Source organism: Triturus cristatus, chromosome 5_1, assembly GCF_964204655.1.
Source record: "Triturus cristatus chromosome 5_1, aTriCri1.1, whole genome shotgun sequence".
NCBI lineage: Eukaryota > Metazoa > Chordata > Amphibia > Caudata > Salamandridae > Triturus > Triturus cristatus.
Window position 1 is genome coordinate 301498859 of NC_140587.1, and position 23017 is coordinate 301521875.

A 23017-nucleotide genomic window follows, 5' to 3' on the forward strand; every position below is an offset into this window, starting at 1 on the left:
TAAAAAAGTCATGGGAAAACTATTTTTAAGGAGGCATGTTAAATTCTTTTCTGGAGACCTATAAAAAAAAAGGTGAGGAAGAGGTTCCCAAGGAAAAGCATGTGGTGTTTTTATATCGGTCTCTTCAAAAGGCATGTGCCACAGTATATCACATTCATAAGGTTGACTTTACATATCATCTGTAGACAGATATGTAGCGCATAAAGTTCACATTTGTGGTTTGAAAACCACAATCCCATTAATTACAATGGACAGTGACCAATTGCAACAAAGTTCATGTGAAGGCCTCTTGCCTCCAATTATCATTCCTGACTGGGCTTTTAAGGTGGTGGCAAACAATTTTGTTGGTGGTTTTACCCCTCGTTCGGGGTTCTAGGAGATCATCTCGATTGTACCAGGCTCTCGTTCTGGCTTGCCTGACTAAACGTCTGGAGTATCCCCTTGTTGTGGGTCTGTTAAGGAGTGTGTCTTATTCCCTAAACTTATCCAGTCCCTTGGTGCAGTTTCTGTTGATACGCAGGAACTGGCTGAAGGGCAAATTGTCTCTTAGGCTTCTGAGTGACTGCTACTGAGGTGCAGTAGGGAATTTCTGTTGGTTTTCTGTATAGACACACAAAAATGTCACCTTGTTTTGATCCCGCTGTGAGGTCGAGGAAAGGGATGCTAGTCTTTGTTCTAGTGTAAACTTTTATATCTGCTGTTGAGCCACGTGTAAAACAGGTGTAGCCTTTCTAATGTGCTTGTCTAAATTAAGAAATCCTTGTCTATGAATCTAGACCATTTCCTTTCTGTCTAGAAACGGATTGTCAATTACAAAAATCCTGTGTCTCTCAAAATGTGCCATAAAAAGATTCGCTCGATCTGGAGAGAAGCTTGCGCCCCATAGCCACTCCTTTTGATCTGATAATAGAAACAGTTGTCAAACTGAAAATAGTTCTTGTTCATGGCTATTCTCATCAAGACACCAGAAACCAGTTTGGAACCTCTGGAGGCTGTTCTTGTGAATCCAATAGGTGAGTCCTTATTTGGAGTGCTTTCCCTGGGGTAATGTGTATAATGATTGTATGTCTTTTGTGGCCAAGATGTCCGTGGAGGTGTCGACTGGATATCCTTCGAACATGTTGATAAGATGCATGCTGACCCTAATAGATGAATTAGTTTGGGGTACAGAGGGTTACAGGAATAGGTCCAAGTACTGAAATAATGCCTCTAGAATAGAACCACATCCGGACATGATGGGTCTTCCTGGTGGATTTGTCAGTTTTTTATGGATTTTTGGTAAGGTGTATAATACAGGTGTCCTTGGATGTTCTTTGTTGAGGACCTCATGTTCATTCTTACTCGAAGCCCTTTTCCGGGCCATCTGATCTCTGATATCTCACTTCTCAGTTCACCTGTAGGGTTACTGTTGATCTTTCGATAGCAAGACGTCTCTTGTAGTTATGACTATATCTCCTCACGATATTCTGGTACATCTTGGATGACTATGCCCCTACCCTTATCAGCAGATTTAATGACCACTTCTGTGTTTTTCGTCAGATCTCAGGTGGCCCTAATCTCATTGTAGGTGAGATTGTATTTCACATGTTTGAGGCATGTGGGCTGCTGAATTCATATCTGTGCATAGATCGCCGCCTAGTGTTCGGTCCGGATGTTTGCACGTTGTTGTCCTGGAAGAGTCTTCGAAGTATCCTGAGATAGGTGACTCCTCCCCTGGACTACAGTGCGCATGAGCATCCTCTCCATCCTCAGATTGTTTTTTTCCGCCATTGGGTTCGGATGTGCTTATCTTGACTCAAGTTAGGAAAATCTAGTTTCAGGCCAAAAGGCCTTTAGTTTTCGACGGTACTATTCCCGCTCGGTATCGACAGTTTACAGGCTAGTTTAGCGACTTTAACAACTTTTCGGATCCATTAAATCCGACCATCGACCGAACTTCGACGATGGAATCGAGGACCCCATTCAAGCGGTGTCCTGTTTGCCACGCCAAATACCCCCATATCGACGTCCACCCGGTGTGTAACAAATGCCTCTCACCGGATTATGACGAATCGAAATGCATGGCCTGTGCCCGATTCCGATCCAAGAAGACTCTACGGAATCGACGAGCCGCGCGACTGGAAGCGCAGCAAGCGGCACTGGCCCCGACCAACATCTTCAGCACCGAGGACGAAGATGTCGAAAGCGTGGAAAATACACCCTCCAGCCCCGCTTCCGAACACGGTTCCCGATCGGAAGATGTCGATGAAGAGCTTTTTCACAGCGAAGAAGCCGACGATGAGGTAGGAGACTACGACTAGGCCTTAGGGGCCGAAGAAGGTAGCTCCGGTGAGGAGCAAGGCCTACCCGTCCAAATGGAGGATATCCCAGTGAGTCAGTCAACGGCTCCGGTCGAGGGATCGCCTTCGGGCCTTACCCAAGACCAATCCCGCAGTTCCTCGGCCCCGCCCTCTGGCCCAGCCACGGACGTTCAGCGAGAGCCATTGTTACCTAAAAAGACTGGTTTCCCTACCACGAAACCGAAACCAATCATCGCACCGGTTCAACAGAAACCGAAAGTGAAACTGACACTGGTCGGCTCGAGGACCACCACACCTTCGACGCCAGCCAAACCCGTCGGCTCTGACCGCACCAAAAGGGACTTCGGTGCCGAACTCGCTGCAGCCGATATCGGCGCCGACCCAAAAAGAAAATCCATCGGTACCGTCAAAGCGCCAAGGCCCCCGGCACCGAAGCAATCGGCACCAGCCATCAAGGTGAAAATGGCCACTGCATCACTATCCACCTCGAAGGCACCTACTAAGGTACATTCATCAACGCCATCGACGGCTACTACCCCTCCTCGGCTCGTTGACCCGGTGACTTCGAAGAAGTCCACACCTGCCTCGACGGAACCTCTCGGCGCCAAAGACCCGTCGGCGTTCCAGGTGCAACAAGTGGCAGCGTCCTTGCAACGCATCAGGGAAAAGGCAGCCCTCCAGACCTCGTCGGGCTCCGAAGCGGGCACAGAAGGCACCTTCGGCACCGGCCAACATCACCTTTGGTTTGCCGCCATCCACGGCGCCGAAGATGTTCGAAATCAGAACCCGCGTTACCCAGACAAGGTCCCCATCTACCGAACACTCGACTACTGGGACATCGCCGTCCCACTTCATCGACGCCGACACCAGCAGGCTTATGCTCCGAAAGCGGAAAATCACTTCAGGGCACGCTTTGGACTCTTATAGGATCCCGCTAAAACAAAAAATGCCGGCGGAATCGGAACCAGTTCTTTATGAACGCATCCACACCTCTTACACAGATCCATCATTCTCTCCAACGCACTCCGACACGGATGCAGTGGAGGACTACATGGGTGACGACGCCACATACCCCGAAGACATGGACCCTGAGGGCCAGCAAGACCCTGATCAGGTCTGGGATGACCCCGTAGAGCCAGGTGCCGCTCTGGATACACAGGACACACAACTTTATGGCGCAAAAACGTCCCCCACAGAGGACACTGCTGCATTCAACGCCCTCATTGAACGGGCCGCAGCCAATCATGGAGTGCAACTCTACTCAGACACTATCGAGGATGATTTCTTGGTGGACACTTTCGCATCCTCCGAGGACTGTAAAAACTCTGCCCATGTTAAAGGGTGTCCTCAAGCCAGCAAAGGACATTTTCAAAGAGACCACCAGGGCACGGGTAATAAACCCCAGGATCGAGAAAAAATACAAACCCGCACCTGGGGACCCCACGTACATTAGGAGCCAATTGCCTCTGGACTCCATTGTGGTTGCCAATGCTCGCAAACGGGCACACTCGCAGACAACTGGTGATGCTCCTCCCCCGGACAAAGAGTCCAAGGTTCTAGAGACCTCCGGCAAACGGATTGCAGCCCAGGCAGCAAACATATGGCGCATCGCCAATACACAGGCCCTCCTAGCTCGCTACGACCGCTCACACTATGACACGCTAGAGTCCCTACTCCAACACCTGCCAGACGAGTACAAAGAGGCAGCGGAGCTCCTCATCAGGGAGGGACAACTGCTCACAAACACATCCATCAAGTGTGCACTTGATGCTGCAGACACTGCTGCAAGGGCAATAAACACCAGCGTCATGCTACGACGACACGCCTGGTTACGAATCTCCGGATTCAAACCTGAGGTCCAAAATAACATCCTCAATCAACAGGTCAACCCCGACTACTTATTTGGACCGGAGGTTGACGCCACCTTAGAAAAGATAAAAAAAAAAGACACGGACACTGCGAAGTCAATGGGGGCTCTGCAAACGCAGACATTTCGTAGTGGCTCCTTTCGTCGCCCCGGAAATAAAGGTGCAGGTAGAGGACAGGGGGGACAGCAAACCTACAATAAAGGGGGCACACAGAGTTCCTACGATAAAAACACCCGAGGTGGATATCGTGGCTCCAGCACCAAGGGCAGAGGACGCGGTTACGGCAATACCAGGTCCTCCCCTAAGAACAAACAGTGACGCCCTCTCCCTTCCCCCGACCACATAACACCTGTCGGGGGGAGACTCCAGCGGTTCCTGTCCACGTGGAATTCCATCACCACAGACAGGTGGGTCAAAGATGTTATCCAACACGGTTACTGTCTCTAATTAACCTCCACTCCACCCACCATACCGCCAAGGCACCGTCCTATGTCCTCAGAGCACTTAGCGTTATTACAGCAGGAAGCGCTAAGTATGCTGCAAAAAGGCGCAATAGAGGTCGTGCCCGTACACCAGCAGGGAACAGGGGTGTACTCTCTGTACTTCTTAATACCAAAAAAGGACGGGTCACTCAGACCTATCCTAGACCTGAGACCCCTCAACCAATACATTCTCTCAGAGCATTTTCACATGCTCACCCTGCAGCAGGTTCTCCCGCTCCTCAGACAGGGAGATTTCCTAGCCACGCTAGACCTCAAAGATGCGTATTTCCACATACCCATACACCCATCACACAGAAAATATCTCCGGTTCACCATTCAGGGTCAGCACTATCAATTCAAAGTCCTCCCCTTCGGAGTGACAACAGCACCCAGAGTTTTCACAAAGTGCCTAGCTACCGTGGCTGCACATCTACGGAGGCAACACGTTCACGTCTACCCTTACCTGGACGACTGGCTTGTTCAGGCAAAGTCAGCCCAGCAATGTGCCAGCCACATGTCCCGCACCATTCAGCTTCTTCACAGTCTGGGATTCTCACTAAATTACCCAAAATCACATCTCCAACCCGCACACGTACAACAGTACCTAGGTGCGACCATAGACACTCTGGCAGCCACAGCTCAGCCAAATTTAGTGAGGATCAACAGCATGCAAATGCTGATTTCCAAGTTCAAACCCCAACACTCCCTTCCTGCGCGTGTGTTCATGCAGTTGATAGGCATGATGGCCTCCTGCATTTTCATAGTCCCACACGCGAGACTACATATGCACCCGCTTCAGGAGTGCTTAGCACGTCAATGGAATCGGGCTCACGGGCAATTAAAAGACCTAGTGTTGGTGAGCAGTCGGGCATACAACTCTCTGCATTGGTGGAATCCACAAAACCTTTGCAAGGGCCGACCGTTCCAAGAGCCTGTTCCACAAATAATACTGACAGCGGACGCGTCTCTCCAGGGATGGGGAGCTCATGTACTCAATTACACAGTGCAGGGACTATGGACAACACAACAAAAGAAGATGCACATCAACCTTCTGGAACTGTTGGCAATCTTCCTAGCCATGAATGCATTCAAAGTACATCTGTGCAACAAGGTCGTGTTGATCCGGACGGACAACATGACTGCCATGTACTACATACAGAAACAGGGAGGAACACACTCTCCACAGTTGTCTCATCTGGCTCAGAGCATGTGGAAGTGGGCCATTCAGAGAAACATATTCCTCATGGCGGAACACCTCCCAGGCAAGGACAACCAGATGGCGGATCTGCTCAGTAGACACAGCCACCAGATGCACGAGTGGGAGTTACACCCATCAGTACTCCAACCGTACTTCCAGCAGTGGGGTCATCCAGAGATAGACCTATTCGCGACAAGCGAAAACGCAAAATGCCAAAGCTTTGCCGCCAGGTTCCCACATCCACAGTCACAGGGCAATGCGATATGGATGAACTAGTCCGGCAGATTTGCGTACGCTTTTCCCCCAGCGCCATTGATACCGCTGGTGGCACGCAAACTGCGACAGCACTCAATGACACTCATCTTGGTTGCTCCAACATGGGCACGCCAGCCATGGTACACAACCTTTCTGGAACTTTCCGTGGTGCCGCATCAAAGGCTGCGGATCAAACCCGCGCTTTTGACGCAGAACCATGGAGAAATTCAGCACCCAGATCCGCAACAGCTGAACCTGGCAATCTGGCTCCTGAAGTCCTAGAGTTTGGCTACCTAAACCTGCCACCTGACTGTATGGAGATCATTAAGGAGGCCAGGAGACCCACTACCAGAGCTTGCTATGCAGCTAAATGGAAGAAGTTTGTCATTTATTGCAACAACAATGACATTAACCCGCTAGACGCATCCATTCAAAATATAATCTGTTACCTCTTACACCTATACCGATGCAATCTGGCATACACCTCAATACGTATCCATTTGACCGCAATAGCAGCCTATCTCCAGAACAGGCAGCACCTCTCTTTATTCAGAGTGCCTGCCATCAAAGCTTTCTTGGAGGGACTTAAACGACTAATTCCCCCAAGACACCCACCAGCACCGGTATGGAACCTCAACTTGGTCCTCAACTTGGTCCTCACCCGACTGATGGGTCCACCCTTCGAACCTCTCCACTCATGTGAGATTCAATTCCTCACCTGGAAAGTAGCTTTCCTAGTGGCAATCACTTTGTTAATTAGAGTTAGTGAACTCCAGGAACTAACCATTCAAGAGCCATTCATACAGGTTCACGCAAACAGGGTCGTACTATGTACCAACCCCAAATTCATGCCTAAAGTAATATCGCAGTTCCACATGAATCAAACTATTGAACTGCCTGTCTTCTTTCAAAATCCACAAAATGTAGCAGAGAGAATGCTCCATACACTAGATGTAAAGAGAGCCCTCATGTACTATATAGACAGAACTAAGGTCTTCAGGAAGACAAAACAACTTTTCGTTGCCTTTTCTCCACAGCACAAGGGCAACGCCATTTCCAAAGCAGGTATAGCCAGATGGATCGTTAAATGTATTCAAATTTGCTATCAAAAGGCTAAGCGCACATTAACGATTCCCCCACAAGCCCACTCAACACGTAAGTTAGGGGCGTCCATGGCTTTCCTGGGAAACATTCCTTTACAGGAAATATGTAGAGCAGCCACATGGTCCACTATACATAAATTTACCAAACACTACTGTGTAGATGTACTCAAAACAGCAGGCAGCTGTAGGATAGGCTGTTCTCAAAACTCTTTTTCAGACCGCTGCAGCTGGCACTGGTAGCCGCCGCTAATAGGAGTTACTGCTATGTATTCTATGCACAGATATGAATTCAGCAGCCCACATGCCTCGAACTGAATATGCTACTTACCAGTATGCATCTGTTCTTGGCATGTAGGGCTGCTGACATTCATATCGCCCACCCTCCTCCCCGGCGCCTGTGGCAGCTGCAGCTCTCAGAATTACTGTATAGCATGGTCATCACTTTCTGTATCTACTCCATCACTGCCACAATGGCGAAAAACAATCTAAGAATGGAGAGGATGCCCATGCGCACTGTAGTCCAGGGGAGGAGTCACCTATCTCAGGATACTTCGAAGACTCTTCCAGGACAACAACGTGCAAACATCCGGACCCAACACTAGGCGGCGAGCTATGCACAGATATGAATGTCAGCAGCCCTACATGCCAAGAACAGATGCATACTGGTAAGTAGCATATTCATTCCTCTTTGCGGAGAGGATTGATGGCTTTAAGTACCATGTTTTCGAATGCTAGAATCTCACTGGGCATGGTCTTGGATGGTGGTGTGAATGCGGATGGCGGTCGAAGGCCAATTGCATCCTGTAATGAGTTTAAAGTGTTCCCTGCAAAAAAGTGATTCAGGCGAACCTTCTTAAAAAATCTTTGTATCTAAAGTTTAACTTTCTCCCCTTTGTTTCTAGAAAAGTTTTACAACCCTCCATCAAAAGTTTCTTGGGTCATTTCTTTTTTAAATAGGTTTTTCCTTACTTTAGAGCCAAATATGTTGTACATTTATTAGTACACTGACCGTTATTCTTGGGTCACACTACCGTTTAACTCCTCAAATGACACGTCGTATTTATTCTACATTACATTTTCTAAATGCATGCAATTTTTCTGTCCTAAAACAAAGGCTCCCCTACATTTGACATTTAGTTCTATGCATTTTTGTGACCAAGGTAAAAATAGGTAACTATGCTCTTCCTTAGCCAGCACTTTAGTAACTCTATGCCGGTTCGTGTTCCACGCGTCTGCATCAACTTGCACGGCATACATGCTGACTTCAAAAGGAGCGTGCTCCCTCTTCCTCGCGGTGGTAGTGAAGGGAACTGTCCAGGCCAGCGCGCTAGTCAATACAGTAGGTCCTCTCAGCAACTGTCTGTACTCCCCCACTGGTTGACAGGGCAAGGCATTTACATGTTTATTTTCTTATCTACGTATTGCAGCACGTCCATGTTCAGGACGTAACCTAGATTAGGTGATAGTAAAGCACGTTGCCTGGCATTTGACATCACCTGAGGCAACAGACTCTCCAACGAGTAGGTCACTTTTTTAGATAAGGAAGGTAGCCGTTAAAATACTTGCGGCAGGCGTGTAAATTTGGGGTTCTGACTTTTTTCCCTTTATTTACAGTGTAAATGCATCGAGCCGCATTCCAAGTGGGCAGATTAGTTACACCTCCCCCTTTTCATGCAAGTTACTTGCACCCAGCAGCCCCGCACAAATTAACTACGACAGTTACCATTTGTTGATGCTACATCCAGCACCTGCTGCAAAGAAACTTGAACGTAATTACTTCATGGAGTGCTCAGATCTGAATAAGCCCCATTGTCTGCATAACTATCCTGGAATTGACATGCTAACTGGGGGCAAGTCCACTACGTGGCACCCCAGACATGTTTTGATTTCTGGAAGGAGATGTTTGTTGAAAATGAAAGTTAACTATATTTGTCACTTCAGCATCTCATTTGTGAAGTCTCTTCCAGTGGCTTAGTAAGATTGTGCAGACATAAATAACATACATTTATTCGTAAGTAGATCAGAACTTGGCACGGTCCTTTGTAGAAGTCCACTATTTGTTTTCATATTTCATTTCTTGTTTAGATGCAGATGATCTCCCTATACCTTTTTTTTGGGTGGGGTGGGGGGGGGGGGGGGGGGGGTCTTGACACTTATTGACCCACACCTTCCACCACTATCGAATTTACTTGGTAGGTGGGTCACCAATCTCTTAAATCCTTCACCTTTTGGAGGCAAGACCGTAACACGCATCCATTCTTTTACAGCTTTTAATCCTGACACAAATGAAAGTACATTGTCAGCCTTTTCTGCAACAAATTGGTGACTCAGTCCCCTGGTAGTCCTTAGAATCCTTACACCCCCTCTACATGTAGGTTTAGGATGCTGCCTATTTTTGAACTTGGCTTATTTCATTGCAGCTTTTGTCAAGCAATTTTCTGTTGCTTTCCAATGAAACACTGATGCATCTTTGGCTGTGGGTCTCTTTGCCCCAACCCTCTGGTATGCAAGGTTAATGTTAATTTTTTTCCCCCTCCTAACCATTCTTGCAGGAATGTTACAATGTATTCAGTTACACCAATTGATAAATGATTATTTTACTTTTAGGTGTCTCCTGTTCTTTGTCCTGATGATGACCCTGTTCTAAATAATCGCGCCAATGGGTCGAAACGTCAACATTAACATATGTGGACTAGCTTTAAAATTTGTGGTTTTCAACACTCGCATCATGAGTGCTGTGCTCAACATTGTCCCGATCAGTCACATGTATGTAGCACAAGTGCACTTATTCACTCTCACTCTCACTTCCACTGTGCTGTTACCGGTTAGGACCACCTTGTTTTTCAAGAAATATAAATAAGATTTGTTTTTCAAGAAATATAAATATTGATTTGATTGAACCACCCTACTGATGGAAATCTAAGACGTTGGATCAATGGGTTCCACCAGAACCATGCCACTTCTTTGATTTTAGGAAACCAATCTTATAGGAAATGTACCATTCGTAGGGTATGGGAGTCGGAGCTGGGTGAGGGGGATTAAGCATGCTACTTCCACGTGCCCAAGAAGGATGGAGTATGGAGGTCCCACCACCTAGACCTCGGACCTCTAAGTACCTTTTGGGTGGGGCGTTTCACAGTGGTCATTTCAGCTCAAGGTCTTTCTGCTCTGGGCCCAAAAGACTGGATGGAGTCTTTGGACTTGAAGGGCACGTATCTTAATATGCTGTTCTACAGTCCCACAGGCGCTTCCTGCAGTTCATGGTGGGGTTAAAATTTATAGCCTGTATTGAGGGGTCATGGATTTATGTATTCCTGTGCCGAAGTATTCCATACCACCTCCAGTCCTCTTTATCTCAGTTTTTTTTCCAGCAGCTAACTGAAGTCTCGCCTGATGCTTATGCAGACTATTCAAGTTGTAAGGGTTATCCTGGAGATGGTGATGTTCAAGCTCTTTCCGCCGCTGCATTGAGTCTGGGACATTCAGGATATGATCCTGATATGTCTGGCTAATTTCTGGGTCTTGGTGAGCATGGTTCATAAGACGACTTAGGCTTCTAGCCTCATTCCTCCTCCGTGTCTCGTGCACCAGAAGGCACATGGGTTCCCTACAGTTGGACCTCTGTTTCAGTGGGCACAGCACCAGGGTAGTCTGTCAGAAACCAACTTTTTCAGGGGAGACGTCCTGGGAACTTCAGTAGTGGCAAGTGGACACTAGCCTTGCTTGTTGCAGGCCACACTCCTTACCCCTTCCAGAGCTCACAGAAATAAATGCATAGTCTGGGTTGGGGAGACCACCTGCAATATGTGGAAATCAGGCTTGTGGTCTCCATAAGAGTTCTGGCTCCATATGTCTTTTGTAGGTTCAGGCCATCTACCCGTCTCTTAAAGATGACCATCAGAGGGAGGCTGATGCAGGTTTTCCTGGACAGCACAACTGCAGTGTGGTATTTCAACAAGTAGGGCAAGGCACTGGGTGCTGTGCCAGGGGGCTATGCGCCTCTGGAGGCGGCTGGCTAAAAAGGGATTTTTTTTCTGCTGATCAATGGCCTGGTGAAGTCTTTGAATGCCACAGTAAACAAGTTGAACAGACGCTGGCTGGCAGGCCACAAATGGCATCTCCATCCCAAGATGGGCACAAACTTCATTGACCTGTGGGGTGTGCCCTGGCTAGTTCTTTTTGCCACTGTTGAGACTACTGCGTGCTGGTGTGTTTCCACCAGGAAGGTTAAGAGACACATTCTGTGTCTGGTGGAACAAAGGTCTCCCGTATGCAGTCCCACCATTCTCTCTTGCCTACATTCCTTAAAAGACCAGGCTCATGTCATTTTGATAGTCCTGAATTCGGCTGAACTGTGTTACCCTGATCTCCTAAGTCTCTGCATTTTCCCTTCAATCCAGCTATCTCCTTAGGAGGGCCTCCTGTTTCAGCAACAAGGGAGGGACTAAACCTCTGGTCCAGAGTGTCTTCCATTCGTGGAGACCATGACATTGTTGTTCTACCTCTACCAGGGGTACGACAAATTGTTTGTGGGGTGTGTCGGAGCAAAGAAAGGACGGCTGTACAGAAGAGGACCATCTCCCAATGGATTGTTTTCTGTCTCAAAATCTGGTTCAAATTGGCTTAGGGTTTACGTGCTCATTCCACCAGAGCCTAAGCTGCAACCACTGCGTTAGCAAGTGGAGTTCCAGTCCTGCACAGCTGCCAGGCGGCAACCTAGGCTTCTCTGCGCACATTTACCAAGTACCACTCCTGGACAGTACCAACATTTTGCCCGTTTGGTCCTGCAAGATTTCCCCATGTAAACTTGGTCTGCAGACCCACCTCTGTGGAAGTATTGCCTGGGTATCGATTATAGGGTAAGGAATCTGTAGCTAGAAGTCTATCAGATGAACAAGTTACTTACCTTAGGTAACTCCTTATCTGGTAGAGACTGTCTAGCTGCAGATTCCTTGCCCTACCCATCCATCCTTCCTCCCTGCCCTGGGAGTGGATTTCTAGGGACAGGGCTTTCTCTTTTCAGGGACATGGCCCTAGTGGGTGGCGCCTGTATATTCACCACGAATGTCACTTCTGGTGTGGACAATGCCATGCGGAGCAAAATGATGCCACATACCAGTGCGCAGGGATAATGCGCAGGAAACATTTCCAGATCCAGTCTGATGCCTGGGAAGGATTCTAAGGTAAGCAATCTGCGGCTAGACCGTCTCTACCAGATAAGGTGTTACCGAAGGTAAATAACTTATTCTTCCAGACCTAAAGAAATTGGATCACATTAAACCCCTCCCTTCCTCATCCTGATGGAAGCTATTGGCTCCCCTTGCTGGCATGCACATCTTAACTTATCTGCATAATTTACAAAGTCACACCAACCAGCACCCTGCTTCTTTCAGGCAAGCAGACTATTCTCTGGTGATTCATGGCATACATGCAAACAGGACACAATCTGATTGCAACCTAAGTTTTAAAAAGGAAAACAAAACCAGGCGGCAGGCCTCTTCTGTCTGTGAACCCAACATCTGGAGCAATATCCTTTTGGGGACTGCCCCCATGCTGCTCCAATTTAGGAATTAGTTGAATTACCCCCTTTCTAAAAAACACTATTGCAATGCATTAACCCTCCACAAACTACCTCACCTATCGCTCATTGATTTTCTTTGATCCAGTACAGCACTCTGCTGCCTTTTGGCTAGGTTCGCGCTATGGAAATAATCCATCCAGCCTGCCCAGTCCATCCACCCCTCTGTTCTGCCCGGTTCATCTACCTCTTTAGTCTTCCCACCCAGGCTTTTGTATGCCATTCAGCATGGTTCTTCAAAGTTTGCAGTATAATGATAGGATTTGTTGAGAAGGTTCTTACTTGGGTTATGTTTACTGTTTAACTTAATACTTCAAGGTACTAAATTTCCCTTCGTTTTGGGGTTTTAGTTCAGTCTCTACGAAACGTTTTCTACAACCTTCAGTAATTTGGGTACCCTTCATAAACTGTATTCGCGCTTTTTAGTTTTTTGTGCATATCAGAGGTTGATTTGAGTTGCCTCACAATCGCATAGATTGTGTGAAGGGAGGATATAATGGGTTTACTGACTTTTGCTGAAACCCTAAACTGGAGAATGCCAACAGTCAACTGGTGTGTGGTAAATTTATGTTTTTAGTACATTAACAAAGAAAAACGTAGCCCAATTTATAAAGACCCATATTTAATTTTTTATAAATAGCTTGCCATTATCTGAAAATTTTTGCAACTGTTTCCTTCTACCTCTACTGTGACCCATCGCGAAAACACAATTGTAGAAGACCATGCATTGAAACTGTTACCAGTAAGACTGAATAGGTGTAGAAGTGGTTCGGTGGAAGGGTATCAAGGCATGGAGAGTAGCTATACAAATCTGATGGTTAAGGTGTTCCTTGTGTTTATCATGAGTTAGAAGTGAATAGAGGATGAGAGATGAGCAGGTTCAAAGGAGATTCATTCCCTGCCAAGAACTCCAGTGACAAATTGTCATTTGTTTTAGGCTACTGTGGTGGCAACCCTGTAAAAGGCACACATGGATCACTGATATCCTCACAAAAAAGCAGTTGAGGTGGTACTTTGAAATTGGCGTTTACCAGGTTGGATTCAATAACTTGGTAATGTCATTCGCTTTGAAAAATTCAAGAAAACTTTTGTGTAAAGCACCTTGATCCATCTATGCAGTTTTGTTTTTTACAATCCTTGAATGTCCTGGTGCTTCCGAAGGACTTTTGACCTAGTTACAGGCCCCAAGGGCTGGATGAAAAATACAGAAACCGATCACCCCAATTTATGAATTGCTTGATCTTTAAAGATTTAAGATTAACTTGGAAGCCTAGGAACCCATTGGTCTACACATGGAATATTTGGTTAGTTGAATTTCCAGAGCACCTGCCTGTGCAGTAAAAATGGGTTCCTAACCCCACATGACCCATGTCCAGCCTCCATATCCCTGGTCACCAGTCTCTTGTTTAATGCTTTTGTGACCCTACGTATTGTGAATGTTCGCATGGCTCTCAGATTTTATTTTCATATATTCAAAGGTTTGTGCCTTCATGATACCCGTTTACCTGCAACTATCCCTAACAAACTAAAAACCTCTTTTGAAGACTTTAGTATTTGAGCATAACCATGTGTATGAAACCTTCAGCCAGCTCTGTCTTTTTAGCAGTCAACAAACCGAAACGTGGAATTGCTAATATTTTCAGTGATAAAAGTAAAACGGGTACCAGAATGAAACTTGCTGCCTTTTAAAAACCAATAAAATGACAAATGGAAGTTTAACATATTGCATGCAGAAGTGAGGGTGGCTCAATTAGTGTGAGGCTGTGGCTGGCACATTCAGGTTAGAACATATTTAAAAGATTTTCAAAAGTAATGGTGGTCATTGATTAATTTAGTTGAAAGGGACAATACATTCCAGAGTTCGGAGGGTAGGAATGATAAAGAGCAACCTCCAATACAGGTAACATAAAAATTGGGTAGGAAGAGCAGAAGCAGAGAGCAAGGAGTGAAGGCTTTTTTAATTGATTGCAAATTCTGAGGACCATAATGGTCTTAAGAACATTCACCAGGAATAGAGCATTAAAAATGAGTTTTGGCAGCTGGAGCCAGTAAAGTCCTTACTCTTAGTGTTTGTCGCTCAAGTCTTGACTCTTGTGCACAGTGTGAAGTTCTACCATCTGATGATGTTTATAAAGCTTCCTGCCCCTTCGTGGGGGTTGATGTTCTGCTGCCAGAGCCAGGAGTTGGAACCTGTAAATTGTTGCGACACTCACCCATTTAAATTGAACACAAACTGAGAACCAACTTTCTGCCTTTTTTTGGTGACTTCACAAGATAAACTGTAGTATCAAAGAATATATAGCAGGCCGTATACATCAAGACCCACTTTCTGAGGAAATACCTTTTTATTGCATGTACGACCATGCATTGCCTAGGAGGACTGTGACAGGCTCGAGTACACTGCAATATTAACTTTCATACTGAACTGTGATTGGAGCGGTGGGAGGGGAGTGCATGTCATTTTGAGGTTTACCGGTGCAGAATGATGACCACTTTGAATTGAGCCATCTTACTGAAAGATTACCAAAGAAGCACCTCCCTAGTCATAGCAAAAGTTGGTCTAGGAATTTGTAAATGCTGGAGAGGTCATGATTTGTAAAGGAGCTAATATTTAATAAAGCTGCAGGAGTCTAGTATCCTGGTTCCATTAATTCCACCAGTATACCAGATCCCCATTTGAGATTACTGATCCCCTCTAGAAGGATTTTGTGTTCAGCGCATAATCAATATTGATCTGTTCCGTCTTTGAGTAGTCTGTAATCTAGGCCATGATGGTTCACTTTGAGAAAATGGATTATTAATGTTGCCTTGCAATGTGTTCCCAATAGTATTGCAAGCACTTGAAGTTCTACCGGTTGCGCCCATGCCGGCTCCCCGACCTTTGACAGCGGAGGAGATCAAAAGACTAGAGTCAGAAGAGGAGGGAACATTGCGAGAACTTCGTCTTTTTTTAAGAGATGTCACGCACAGGCTTGCTATTGATAAACGTTTCAGAGCGTTTACCAAACCTGTTGACCCAGATGAGGTAAGCGTGTTTGTTCCCAGTGAATGCCACATGGTTGAAAGCCTGGCCTTTTGTTTAAATCTGCATATGAAAACTGTATTTACAATGAAATCGACAACCTGTCCATAAGCATTGTGTGATTGTTTGTTGGAAAATAAATCTTGTGATCTATGGTATTCGTTTTGTATCCATGTTTGACCTGTATGTAGGTCCCAGATTATGGAGTTGTAATTGCTCAGCCCATGGACCTTTCCACAGTAATCAGCAAAATCGACTTGCACAAGTATAACACTGTAAAAGACTACCTAAAGGATATCGACCTGATCTGCACCAATGCATTGGAATACAATCCTGACAAAAACCCAGCAGGTAAAACTTAGGGTTGCTTCAGTTGAAGTCTGGTCTATTTGCATGCAACAGAAATTTCACTAGTATGTTTTTTTCTTTAGCTCTGTTTTGGAAGAGTTAAAACCTCAGAATCATACCGTTATAGACTTGTATTTCAGAAGATATGTTGGACAATCTAGTTAAAAATTATATAAATGTCCACAAAAAGCAGTAGTTTTGAGCCCATTCAAAATCTGCTTGTATGAGTGTTCTGAAATAACCTCGATGCTATATGAAACTTTTGAAAATAAACTATTTGAAAACCTCTTGCTACATGCTATTTATTAAAAGAAAAGTTGAAAATGATGCATTTATGTCAAGTCTTCACCTCCCATGGATGGTTACAATTTGACTTCCAGAAAGTGCTTATGATTCATAGCAACATAAATAACATAATTTGCTTCATCACTGTGTCTTAAAACCCCTAAAAACAGATTACATTGTGTGGGGAAAAATAAGCCTTCAAAAATGTAAATGGGCTTTTTTAGTCAATGGATTAGGTGAGCTATCGCCACCAGGAATATTCTGCTGTGATCTGTAGATTTTCAGATGGACCCTGTATCTCCAAAAAGCGCCCTAGGGAAATTGAGTGGGAACTGTTCCACTATTCTACCAATTATTTTCTTTAACAAGATAGTCCAGTTAGACCCTTGACTGCCTCTGGGCTCCTGAGCATCCTTGAGCATCACAGGTGACTACTGCAAAGTAATTCTTTGGGACGAGTATCCCATCAGCCATAGTTTTGCTGGACTTGAACATGTCTGACAATATCAGAGTTGATCCGAACAATCGCCCTTAGAATAACATCTGTATTGGGGCTCAGTGCTTAACAGAAATCTAGGGCAGGAGAACTATAAAGACGTTTGCAGCTATATCGTTGGCCTAGCAGTTGCAATGATCAGCTGGTCTCCGAAATGTATCTTGTTTTTTGATTGTATCATTTTATCAACTTAAAGTAATTTTCTTTCTATAAAGTGAAGCAACCTCTGCACTCTGTAGTTATTTATAGTGTCCTACTGTAGGAAAGTGGCTCTATATATACTGTTCCCAAATAGATACAGTGTGTAGAGTCCACAGTTCCCAGAGGTTCGGCAGAGGCTAAAGTTAGATATAACCTTACTCTCTAAAGTGGTAGCTTGGTCGAGCAGTAAGGCAGTATCGGAGGACAGTGTAAAGCATTTGTTGTACACACTCAGTCAGCAAATGGTCTCACACACTCAAGAACTGAACTCTAGGCCAATGGTCTGTATATAAAAATTGATGGTTTTATTTTAGAACCAACAAGAGGTATCAAAATATACTTTCTCAGAATGAGATGCTTTAGTTAAATACTTTGCAAGAGGCAATTGACTTGTAATGCAATAGCTACAGTTTGTTGCAATAGGCAACACAATTTCAAACACAATAACACATTGAGCTCAATGGGAATTTTAAGCTATATGCAATAGATTACTTTCAGGATTACTTTTCTAACTCCAGGACTGGATCCTAGATTCAGCCCTGGGACAGTTCTTGGAAACAAGTTGTGAGAAGTTGGCCTGATGTATGATGTCACTAGTTATAGTGTACACCTTATATCAGTCCAAATACCCTTATGGTGATTGGTTGTAAAGTCAACCTTATAGACCAGCTATCCTAGTGGTAGCATGGACAAGAGCAGTCTTAGGCTAAACTCTGAATGGCATGTGAAGCCAGCTGTGATACCATATATAATCCCTTGAATACCAAATGAAAGGACACCACAACAGATATATATATAAAATAAAGTGTATTTATTCTAAGCAAACCCTCAGCACTCTTTATGAGTTTAGAGGTAAGTACAACACAGTCTTATTAATGCATACAGTAAGTCACACAGGTAAGTAATACAGTTAGGCCCTAGGGGCCACGCAAACCATATACTAAATAAGTGGTATAAGAACCACTGTCACGGAAATAGAATAGGCCTAGGCCTAGGGAATCGCTGGGGCTACACTACACTAGCGTTAGTTAGGGAGTGGGAGGCCCACGGGATTCGTGTGCAGAGTGGAAACACTCACGCGTAATGCGTAAAAGTCAATAGCAATGTTACAGTTTAGAAATAGATAGATTTAGGACACTTCCGGAGTAGCTAGGAAGTTGAGACTTGAAAACTAGACACTAGGATAGTCACTATCCTGATGAGCACCGGAGTACCCAAGTTACCTAGCCCACAGGCTGCGGGTGCATAGGGGTGAAGATGCGTCGTTTTCGTCGTCGACTCCTATGGATGCCTGAAGAAAGATGCTGACAGGCAGTCAGGGGAGAGTGTCCGGTGGATCCCAAGCCTGGGATCAAGAAGAGAAGAAACCTGCAAGCAGAGGGGACAGAGTCAAGGTCACTAGCCAGTGACCACGTGGAACCAGGAAGGAACCAGGCGATGTCGTGAAGAGTTGCAGGGGAAGGTGAAGCTTGTCGCTGGAGCCAGGAGGACCAGGAAGCGTCGAGGACGACCAGGACCAGGAGGCGAGCTGTCCCACGAAGGCTCTTGCTGTCGGCGGCGTCGAAGTTGGACTAGGACTCACCAAGCCTTGGCAAGCGGAACCCACGAAGAACAAGGGACTTGCTTCTGGTGCAGACCAGGAAGGTCTGGGGTGCTTCTTCTTTGCAGAGAAGCGGGAGCCAGTCTGGAGGAGCCAAACCAGCGCAGAAGATTTTAGGGAGCGTCGTCACAAAGGCCACTAGCCAGCGGGCAAGCAACCGGACAGACGCGGCAAGCAGGAAAATGCTGAAGGGCCCCACGCAGGACTCGTGGAGTGTGGGGGGCTGGTCTTCGGTGCAGATGGTGCTTGGGGTTGGGGCTTCTCAATCCCCGGTGCACAACTTCGAGGGTACCTCAGAAGCTGCGCTGTAAGTTACTAGCCACTTTTCCCAGGTAGCCGGTCCCACGTCGCTCGTCGCCTCCACGGATCTCAGCTCTGCTGCAGATGTGGATGAGGGTCGGAGAAGTCTGGAAATCAAGGCTCTGGTCGGGCTCTGCAGTCGGTTCCTCGTCGAACGTTTCACAAAGCAAAGGGTAGTCACTTGATGGTGCCTGTTTGCACAGGGTAGCCACTCCTTGGCTACAAGGGAGATTCTTCAGTCTTCTTCTTTCGTCGAATGTCGAAGGTCCAGAGTTTCTGTTCAGTTTTGCAGGTTCAGGATAATCTAAAGTCTTGAGGCCCAACTCCCACTCTTATACTAATCTGGGGGGCTGGGATACCTGCTAGGTCACGCCTTATGGGTGGGACCTGGGAGGGGGTGGTTACACCCACTTCCCTTTGTCCAGTTTCGCGCCAGAGCTGGGGCTGGAGTGCCCCAGCGCCGGTTTGAACTGGACTATGCAAGGAACACCTTGTGTGCCCCAGGCATGTCTCATTCCTTTCAGCCCACCCTGCCCCAATACACTAAAGGCTGTCTGGGGAGGTGCTAGCACCTCCCCAAGCAGGAAACCTATTGTCCAGGCCTCCCTGGCTGGGATCCCTCCCAGCAGCAGGAGGTCAGACTTGTGTCGTGGCAGCAGCATCCATTTTGTGATGCTGAGGCTTTGGTCAGAGGCTAACAGTTGAAGTATGATTTTAACATGTCTTTCCCTCTAGAAGGGGGGAATAATATTCTCATGTCCAGAAATGGCATGGGGGTATTATTCCCGAGTGTTAGACACCTTACACGACATGCTTTGATAAAGCCAAACCATAGTTACCATAACCGTCTAAGATTATAAGGCACTTTAAGAGTATATGGTAGGCTATATCATAGAACAGCTATAAGGACATGGTTCCGAAAGCTGCAGACAGGCTCAGCTCATGCTAGAGCACCATCTCACATGTTACCAAGCACTCTGCCTCCAGGATTGTCAAGGCCTGCCATAGGAGTGACTGATAGGTACACATGTGTCTATATGTAAGTTAGGTATAGGAATACTACACCTAAGCAAGGGGTGATTACACGACCTTGCCCCAGCTGAGTGATCAGCCAGTTGTGTCAAAATGGAAGGCCAGGCCAGGGGTGGCACAATACATGCTGCAGCCCCTGGTAGGCCTAGGGTACACCTATGCCCTGGGTACCTAGGGTACACTGTACAGGGGCCAATAAGGTGATCCTATCCAAATGGGTTATGCACCTAAAGTACATAGTAGTAATTTAGAGAGAGAACAGCAGGGCTGTGGGTCTGATTAGCAGGCCCACAGCCACATCTAAGTCGTAAACCAGTAAAGCAAAAGCAAAAAGTGGGGGTGAACATAGAAAGCAGACCCTACTCTCCTACACAACCCCCCCCCAAACTTAGGGACATTAAACTAACCTTGACCAGTTGAGTCTTCATGTTCTAAGTGGAAATATCTGGAGAGTCCATCTGCATTGGCATGGTCAGTCCCAGGTCTATGTTCCACTGTGAAGTCCATCCCCTGTAGGGAAATGGACCACCTAAGAAGTTTGGGATTTTCACCCTTCATCTGATTTAGCCACAAGAGGGGCTTATGGTCTGTCTGAATCTTGAAGTGAGTGCCAAACAAGTATGGCCTCAGCTTCTTCAGGGCCCAAACCACAGCAAAGGCCTCCCTCTCAATAGCTGACCAACGTTTCTCTCTAGGGGTCAGCCTTCTACTTATAAAAGCAATGGGCTGGTCTTGACCATCTACATTCAGTTGTGAAAGAACAGCTCCCACACCTAACTCAGAAGCATCTGTCTGGACAATGAACTCTTTGGAGTAGTCTGGACTTTTCAGAATAGGTGCACTGCACATGGCCTGCTTCAGGTCATCAAATGCTTTTTGACAGCTTGCTGTCCACTGAACTTTCTTTGGCATCTTCTTGGAGGTCAAGTCATTAAGTGGTGTCACTATGGACCCATAGTTCTTAACAAACTTTCTGTAGTACCCAGACAGGCCCAAGAAAGCTCTGACCTGAGTCTGGGTAGTTGGAGGAGCCCAGTCCTTTATGGTCTGGATCTTGCTCTCCAGTGGTTGAACCTGACCCCCACCAACTAGGTGGCCCAGGTATACAACCTTGCTCTGCCCTATCTGGCACTTAGTGGCCTTGATAGTGAGGCCTGCCTTTTGCAGGGCCTCTAAAACATTCCTCAGGTGGACCAGGTGATCCTCCCAGGTGGAGCTAAAGACAGCAATATCATCAAGATAAGCTGCACAATAATCATCCAACCCAGTAAGGACTTGATTCACCAGCCTTTGGAAAGTGGCAGGTGCATTCTTCAAACCAAAGGGCATTACCACAAATTGATAATGTCCTCCTGGGGTCGAGAAAGCAGTTTTGGCCTTTGCACTCTCAGCTAGTCTGATTTGCCAGTAGCCTGCTGTTAGGTCAAATGTGCTCAAAAACTTAGCAGCTGCCAGTCTGTCAATGAGCTCATCTGCCCTAGGTATTGGGTGGGCATCTGTCCTAGTGACAGCATTGAGACCTCTGTAATCCACGCAAAACCTCATCTCTCTCTTACCATCTTGGGTGTGAGGTTTTGGCACAAGGACTACAGGACTAGCCCAAGGGCTCTCTGAAGGTTCAATGACTCCCAGCTCCAACATCTTTTGTACCTCAACTTTTATGCAGTCCCTGACATGGTCAGGTTGCCTGTAGATTTTACTCTTCACAGGCAGACTGTCACCAGTGTCCACCTCATGGGTGCACCAGTTTGTCTGACTTGGGGTCAGAGAGAACATATGTCTGTAGGCCTGCAGAACTTGTCTGCAGTCCTGTTGCTGATGGACAGTGAGGCTGTCAGAAAAGACCACACCATCAACTGAGCCATCATCAGGGTTCTGAGTCAACAGGTCTGGGAGAGGGTCACTCTCTTCCTCCTGCCCCTCATCTGTAGCCATGAGTAGCCCCATGTCTGCCCTGTCAACATATGCCTTCAATCTGTTGACATGAAGCACCCTGTGGGGGCTTCTGGGAGTCCCAAGGTCCACCAAGTAGGTGACTTCTCCCTTTTTCTCAACAATAGTGTGGGGTCCAGACCATTTGTCTTGGAGTGCTGCTGGGGCCACTGGCTCCAACACCCACACTTTCTGTCCTGGCTGGTAAACAGTCAGTACAGCCTTTTGGTCATGCCAAGCTTTTTGGAGTTCTTGGCTTGCCTCAAGGTTTTTAGAAGCCTTCTTCATATACTCTGCCATCCTGGAGCGGAGACCAAGTACATAATCCACTATGTCTAGTTTGGGTTGTCTGAGAGGTCTCTCCCATCCTTCCTTCACCAAACACAGGGGTCCTCTTACAGGATGCCCAAACAAAAGCTCAAAAGGGCTGTAGCCAACCCCCTTTTGTGGGACCTCTCTGTAAGCAAACAGAAGGCAGGGTAAAAGGATGTCCCATCTTCGCCTAAGCTTGTCTGGTAATCCTTTTATCATTCCCTTTAGGGTCTTGTTGAATCTCTCAACAAGCCCATTGCACTGTGGGTGATAGGGTGTGGTGAACTTATAGTTAACACCACACTCCTTCCACATTGCAGTCAAGTATCCTGACATAAAGTTGGCACCTCTGTCAGAAATGACCTCCTTTGGAAAGCCCACTCTGGAGAATACTCCAAGCAGGGCCCTTGCCACAACAGGAGCTGTTGTGGTCCTCAGGGGAATTGCTTCTGGGTACCTGGTGGCATGGTCCACTATCACCAGTATGAATCTGTGCCCAGATGCTGTTTGTGGGTCCATTGGTCCTACAATATCTATGCCCACTCTTTCAAAGGGGACCCCCACCACAGGTAGTGGTATGAGGGGGGCCTTTGTGGTGCCACCTGATTTGCCACTGGCTTGGCAGGTGACACAGGAGCGACAAAACTCCTTAGTATCTTCTGACATATGGGGCCAGTGAAAGTGAGGGACAAGCCTGTCCCAAGT

At 46.6% G+C, this 23017-nt stretch overlaps 1 protein-coding gene across 2 annotated transcripts in view; it reads left to right on the forward strand.

Annotated features, from left to right (window-relative positions):
- Positions 1 to 23017, forward strand: part of ATAD2 (ATPase family AAA domain containing 2) — a 424041-nt gene that overhangs the window by 199081 nt on the left and 201943 nt on the right. For both annotated transcript variants that reach the window (XM_085604996.1, XM_085604998.1), the window contains exons 21-22: positions 15613 to 15809; positions 15998 to 16157. In XM_085604996.1, coding sequence (XP_085461122.1) covers positions 15613 to 15809; positions 15998 to 16157 — 357 coding nt within the window. The remainder of the gene's footprint in view (positions 1 to 15612; positions 15810 to 15997; positions 16158 to 23017) is intronic.